At 35.2% G+C, this 7,659-nt stretch overlaps 1 protein-coding gene across 1 annotated transcript in view; it reads right to left on the bottom strand.

Moving 5' to 3' along the window:
• Positions 1–257: 257 nt before the first annotated feature.
• Positions 258–7,659, bottom strand: part of MAP4K5 (mitogen-activated protein kinase kinase kinase kinase 5) — a 106,704-nt gene continuing 99,302 nt past the window's right edge. Inside the window, exons 30-32 of the mRNA XM_070419958.1 lie at positions 7,156–7,226; positions 4,425–4,480; positions 258–1,892 (exon numbers count right to left, since the gene is read on the bottom strand). Coding sequence (XP_070276059.1) covers positions 1,805–1,892; positions 4,425–4,480; positions 7,156–7,226 — 215 coding nt within the window. The 3' untranslated portion in view covers positions 258–1,804. The remainder of the gene's footprint in view (positions 1,893–4,424; positions 4,481–7,155; positions 7,227–7,659) is intronic.

Below are 7,659 nucleotides of genomic sequence, written 5' to 3'. Positions count from 1 at the left end.
GCTAGGACACCTGATGTCAGGAGCTGTGTAGGTCTTTCTAGTTGCACTGGCCAGATTGCACAGAGAAGACTCTTCCAATATTGTAGGATGGGAAGATCTGGCTGCCAGGATTCAGTGAGAGAAGGATGACACTGGTATCCAGTATGTAAATATGTCCTGTTTTGAGTATGGTCCCCTTCCATCTATTATATCTATCCAGTGTTCTTCAGTCCAGAGGCCCCATTTAACATACCCCAAATAAACAGCCACACACTTACTGAAATCACATGTGCATTTTTAAAGGACAATACTTTATTTGCATAACATTTTATTGTTTGCATACTGCATAATGAAAAGAACAGAGTCACAAGACTCATGGTCTGGCTCAACCCCTAATTGCTGTGTGAATTGGGTCTATTAACCCTGCTAACTTCTTATTTCCCTATCTGAAAAATAGAGACGATAATACCTATTTTACAGAATTGCCAACGACCAAATGAGATAGTTATACTGTTTTTCTCTCAAGTAATTGCTCAAAATAAATCAGTAGTTTGCTATTGCTAACTCCTTGTTCATCATCTCAATGTTAACTGCCCTCAGTGAATGCATTAAGACACCAGGTACCAATGTGACACTTTACTTTGGATACTAACAATAGCAAAAGAGACGTAAACGAAAAAATGGCCTTATTTCCTATTTTTAGAATATTGGTTTTTATAATACTTATTTATACTATCCCATGAGGAATTCAATTTCACTTAAAACTTTTTTCTTAAACCTACTCAAAATGAATACCTACATATGTGAAAAACCCAAGATTACACATGTAGTTGCTTTACAGCGTCCCTTCTGGTATAGTACATGTGAATTACATATCATGGGCAGTTAAATACTCCCCCCCACCACACACACACATTAAGGGATGATAATATATATGAAGGTTAATTTCTTATGCATTATCCCTAATGTAAAAAAATCACAGGTGTATTATACTGCTTGTCAAGAATACATCCACATGGTAGTCATTCCTACATACATACCTCTTCTAATAATAGTTCAACCATCATCAGTATCTTCTGTATGATCCCTTATAGCTATTTGTAGTTGAAAACACAAAATTCACTTTAAGGCAATTCTGGATAATATTGTTTTATAAAATACTTGTTAAACAAAATTGCATGTATGTATTGAACCTCCAAACACACTGCCTTTAACCCCTCTTACTACTCTTAAAAGGTAAACAAAATTTTTATACATCATAAAAAAATGTAAGCTGCTCTGCAACCCTCCTTTGCTAAAAGTTAGATAACATTACACCACTCCAGCAAGAGATTAATAAATAAGGATTAAATATTCTATTTTACAAAAACATACAGAATAGCCAATGTAAAAGTGAAAGGCTTATTTGATAATTTGTTTATAAAATTACGTTAAGAAGGAATAAAACGTGATATGAAATGAGATAACTGTCACTAAATTTATCTCCTTGAAGATAATCACATGAACTGTTATCTAAAAATATGACACCCTTGTTACAAACATTATTTTTTAAAAAAAGACTGGGCTTCCTGGAACTATAGGACTATTTATCTCATAGCTTTTATTAAGCAAACTTGATATAACCACCACACAGTGGCAAGAGATAAAACAGCTGTTTCCAGCTACAGAAAATATTGAATTCTACCTTAAAGTACAGATCATTTGAGATATAACCCATAACAGTTAAAGCAAATCATAGCGTAGTTTGTACTGAATTTCCTTAAGATATTTTTGCTTTCAATGGAATATATTCATTTTCCTGTCATTTGAGATCAGTTTCTGTTGCTTAGTAACTATTTTCATGTCCAGCCAAGATGTAAAGATTGCTGTGTGCAGTAGGATTTTCTGTTGGCCTACTTTCCAAAACGACAACCCTGCAATTAAACCAAAACAAAAGTTTTGTGTAAGAGTAAAGACAGAGATTGCATGCTTCAAATACTAACATCAAACCAGGAAAGAATACCATTGTTTAGATTCTCAGAAGATTACATGAAGATCACAGATGCACAGTTAAGTTCAGCTTTACATTTTATAACTTAAAAACTAAACTGAATAAGAATTGATGAATTTATGTATATAAAGTATTGAAAACATTTCAGGAGAGTCTCATTCTCTTATTCCAACTACACTAAATTGGCTTACTCATATGCCAATGAAAGGTATAAATAGCTTTAGAAAATACACTAAGAAGAAGGGGGGTGGAAGAAGGGCTGAGGATAAAACATGATTTCTATGAGACACCCATTCAAATTGTTCTTTAAGGTATTTTTTAAAAAAGAAAAGTTTTAAAAAAAGTATAAAGTGGGGCCCAACTCCTTTGTCCATGGAACAAGGGCAAGGAAAGAGTTCAATCAAAGGACCAATAGGAAGAAAAATCAATAAAGTGCCATTCCATAGGATTTACACTGTTGTTGAGGGGTTTGGAAACAGAATAAAAAATAATGTACCCATGAACAGAAAAAAAGTCTTGGAGGGGAAATTTTTCTAGTGTATGAGTTTTCTACAACTAGCATATTATTACTTTTGTAATAAAACAATTAAAAAGTAATATGTACTTTATATAATGTATTGCAGAAAAGTAGAAGGGAAAATAAAATTACCTATAACCCAGCTACCCAGTTAACCATTATTATTTTTACATAAAATAAAATAAAATATATAAATCTTAAAATCAAAGAGATGCTCAAGTAAGATAAACAGAATAATGCAATGATCTGAAGAAAAAAGTTTTTTTTTTAGGGCAAACTGTGACAGAATGGAGAAAGACAAAGGGAATAGCTGAAGGAAAAAGTTTGGGGTGGGGAAGGTAGAAAGAAATACATAACTAAGAGAAATGGCTTATGATGCCTACCCTCTATTAAGCATAATTGTCTCATACTATGTCTTGTTTAGGTGCTATTTACGCCAGGATTATTGGACGATCCACAATTCTTCTGTCAGCCCTTCCTGGAGAAGCAAAGAGCCTCCCATTTTAGAGTCTTTAACCAGGTGGTCCTCAAATTCGTTCTTTCTTTTTTCCCCTCCAGGACTAATTACTAAGTTGCCATGCTCTGCGGGCTTACCTTTTCTACTCACTAGTTACCATTTTTCAAAAAATATTTTTTTCTCCTTACAAAAGTCTCCTAAAAATTTTTATGGGGTCATAACTCCACCCCCCCTTTCCTTAAGTGTGTAATATTTAAGCAATTATTTTGTGACTAGACTGAACTTGAAGACCAGAGGATCTCAATCCTCAACTTAGGACTAATGCATACTACTAGTCAATTTTGCTGCAATAACAATTTTTGTTGAGAAAATAGAAAGGAATGGGTGTTTATTTTTAAATTGACTCATTGTTGTTGAAAGTATTACCCATGTCCCCTTTTCCCCCCCATTGACCTCTTCTAGCTCGACCCCACCCCCTATCCCAGACCTTCACCGCCCTATTGTCTGTGTCCATGGGTTATGCATATATGCATACAAGTTCTTTGGTTGCTGTAGGAATGGATGTTTTATTAGTTGTTGAGGTAGACAATATAGACTTTGGGGAACAAAAACTACTAAATTTTTTCTAAGATGGCACAGTTTTGGAATTTGTCTTTAGTTTTTATCACAGAGATCCACATAATTCCTCCTAATTTAGACTGACCTCAGAAAATGAGTTGAATTGTTTCTGATATAAAAGCAGATGCCAGGGGGTACATATTCTGTTGGATTTGTATAGTAACTAGAGGCTCAGTGCACGAATTCGTGCATGGGTGGGGTCCAGCTGCCTACCCCGATGGGCCGAGCTGGGGGGTGGAAGGCACAGTCGGTTGGGGGGTGCCGATCAGGTCCCCGATCGGGCTGGTTGGCTGCCGCAGTGCATGTCATAACAACTGGTCGTTCCGGTAGCTTGGCTTTTATATATATAGATAGTTAATAGAAGGTAACATGCTAGGAAGAAATGATGAAAACAAAGGAGCCTGAAATGAAATATGTCCTGGTACTAGGGACATAAACACCTATATTAACACATTTTGTCTTGGCTGAGTATAACTATCTCTAGAATCAAGATCCTCACACTGATAAAAGATTGATTAATCGATTAAAATACTATTCTCTCTTTCAATAAAGATGCTGAAAAATCCTCTAAGACAGTGGTTCTCAACCTTCTGGCCCTTTAAATACAGTTCCTCATGTTGTGACCCAACCATAAAATTATTTTCGTTGCTATTTCATAACTGTAATGTTGCTACTGTTATGAATCGTAATGTAAATATCTGATATGCAGGATGGTCTTAGGCGACCCCTGTGAAAGGGTCGTTCGAACGCCAAAGGGATCTCGACCCACAGGTTGAGAACCACTGCTCTAAGAGTTTGTGTGACAGTATTTAAGAACACAACCACCAAACTCCTTTGATAATTAAAACAACCACACTATTTACCTGTCTGATCCTAATAAGCGGAAAACTCTTGTTTCATCTGAAATCTCTTGGGTAACCTATGAGAGAAAATACCTATTAGTAATACCTTATTCCCATATTACTTAAATAATAATTTAAAAATTATTTAGATAGAGCAGGTATTAAACAATTATAATTTCTGATAGACTCACTTCCTCCAATGAAATAAATTTCAGGAAGTACCTTTTGACCATCTATTAGTAGAAATAAAACATTTATGAAACACCTGTTATGGGTTAGGCACTTTCCCTAGAACTCTTTGTATTATCATTCCCGTATTACTGGAGAGGAAAAAACACGAAGACTCGCAGAGGTTAAGTAACTTGCTTAAGGTTATGTAACTGGTAGACCCAAGATTAAGACACAGGTTTGCTGGATGGCAGAGCTCCTGTTCTTTCCTGGTGTCATAGTGCAGATTGCAGCAGAGCTGTGGTGGACACGCCCACGTGCCAGGGTCTAACACCAGTGTACCAGTGGTCCTCTGCTCTGTCTTCTCCAAAGCTGTAGAAGGCACTCAGTCAAGCACAGGTACTATACCAAAATGTGGGGCGTTATACCCCTAGGGACAACCCTTAACCAAAAGGGACAGCAGTTGGTGTATAAATGCATCAGATTCCCCACCTTCAAATGAGTCAATTTTGAGGTGTACTCTAAACTGTTCCTCAGTGGGCAGTACGGGATTAAACCCTGGTTGCCCATAGTGGGAACCAGTTTATTATTGTGCTCTGTATTGGCTTTTTGCCCCTCTCTACTTTCCATTCCTCACTCCATCACTTGTTTTCTGGAATCTACTCCCAAATAAACTAACTGCACTTGAGTCCTTGTCTTAACATTGCCGAAGGATCACGAGAATTCTCGCTTCATATTACACAGTGTTTTACAAAGTATTATACTTTAAAAAGATATTAGCTTGTAAGAACATGTAATAATAACTTCAAAATGCAATGGGTATTTAATTTTAAAGCGTGCCTTTAACATTTATGTAAAACGTTTTTTGTACTCTTTCAACAGAAACTTATCTGGCCACTGGTGAAAGCTAGCAATAAAACTACTGGTCCACAATGTGTCAAGGTCAGCTTCTGGAGGAACCCAAACTACAACAGTATGGATGTAAAGTAACTATAAAAATAGTCTGTTATCAATGAATTTGTAGAGAGCTAGGAAGATAGAATTAATAAACTTAAATAAGAAAACAAATTAGGTGATTTACTAGGTGGAGCTAATTTTCATATATTAAGTTTTTAAAAATGTTCCAATCATTGTGGACTGGAATGGATGAATATTACTTTATTAATTTTACAGCAAGGCCTGAATTCAAGTGTGAGAACATAAGCAGAAAGAAAGAGGTAATCAAGATGAGTTAAAAATGGGAAATAAAATTTGTACTTGATATGGTGAACAACAGGTATCTTCTATAAATTTCTAACTAAAGGAGTGATACAATGAAATTAGCATCTGAGGACAATTAATCTTACGGCAATAAGCAGGGCTGTAGGCTTCATTAAAGCCAGGGACCGGGAGACATTTAGTGACATGGGTCAGTAACTAGCTAAACTGACATATTCAAAGATAGCGAATTTATGTCATTTTCTCTTAGAAGTATTCTAATTCTTTATTCATATAAGTGGTGAAAATACTCAAGTACATAAGAGTGGATAAAACTACAGGTAATTCAAGAAAAAGACTTTAAGCTTTAAAATAAGCCCACACACTGGTATTTGTAAGGCCATGGTATACAAGAATTATACAGGTACTCACACAAATGGGAAATGTCTCTGTTAGTATTGTCTTAACTATTAGGATTTCTCAAGGTGGAAGCACAAGTTCCCCCTCTCCTGCATGAAATGCATCCTGAATATCTCAGCTAAAAGTAATTTTTAGAGATCCTTCAAATCCAGGCTATGTCATCCAGACAAGTTACTTAGCCCTCTGTGCCTGTAAAAATGGGAATATGAATAGTACCTAACCCCACTGGATTATAAGCCTTAAGTAGCTAATATTTGTAAAGTGCCAGGAACATAGACATTAGAAGAGTTTGAAATTATTTATAATTATACTTCCCTATGCCTTACAATGCTATAATAATAGTGTTTTGCATGTAGCTGGTACTCAATAACTATTTTCTGAATGAGTTAATTTTCTTATATTTTCCTTAGTCCTGGGATCTAATACATACCAATTTAGGATTTTTAAATAAAATATTAAAAAAGAAGCTATACACTTCTAAATTATGGAAAAGGCTTATTAAATTTAGAAAACTACTGCAAGGTTAGTAACCATATTTAAAAATTACAAATTACAAATTTGTAATTGTGGCCACTGAGAATTTTGCAATACAAAACTGAACTGGAAGAATAATACTGGCAATTATGCTCTGCCAGTTCACAGCATTAAAACCACTAAACATAGCCCTGGTGGGGGTGGTGCAGTTGGTTGAGCATCATACAATGCACCAAAGGTTACCAGTTCAATCGTGCCTGGGTTGTAGGCTCGATCCCCAGTAGTGGGTATGCAGGAGGCAGCTGATCGGTACTTCTCTCTCACTTTGATGTTTCTCTTTCTCCCTCCTTTCCTATCTCTCTCAAATCAACTTAAAAAAAAATAAAGGCACTAAACATAGTAATGTAGATTCAGAAAGAAAATGTATAAAATGAACATTTCAATATTAAAAATCTTTAGTGGAAATCACTGGAGGTAATCTGAGAAACCTTACCTCATCTGATTTGAAGCTTTTACCCTGCATTCCATGTTTCCAGAAAGCCAACACACTGTCTTGAAGGCATACTAAAAAAGATAAGGGGGAAGTGAAACTGAAATACAGCACAAGTAGTTCATTATACATTTCCTTAACTGTTTTTAATAAATGATAATGTAAGGCTATCCAAATGCTTGGTGCAAAATTCCACTGTCTAGACCATTAGTTCCCAACATTTTTGTGGCTAAGCCATGTCTAAACTCAAATAATTTACTGAGTCGGGTCACACAAGTTTAAAAAAAAATTTTTAAAAAAATACACACACACACATATAATAGGCATTCATTTAAACATGGGCTAACTTCTTTTTAAAAATATTTTTTATTTTTCAATTACAGCTGACATACAATATTATTAGCTTCAGTTGTACAACATAGTGATCCGACATTGGTATAACTTACAAAGAAACATAAGCTGGTATCAGTATATTAATTTTTCTTTTATATACTATCTTTTTTCTTA

This window comes from Myotis yumanensis, unplaced genomic scaffold (genome assembly GCF_028538775.1).
Source record: "Myotis yumanensis isolate MYYU_CA2020_CCGP unplaced genomic scaffold, mMyoYum1.0.hap1 SCAF_1, whole genome shotgun sequence".
In the NCBI taxonomy this organism is placed as follows: Eukaryota; Metazoa; Chordata; class Mammalia; order Chiroptera; family Vespertilionidae; genus Myotis; species Myotis yumanensis.
Note: the sequence above shows the minus strand (reverse complement) of the source record. Positions and strands in the feature narration are given on the sequence as shown.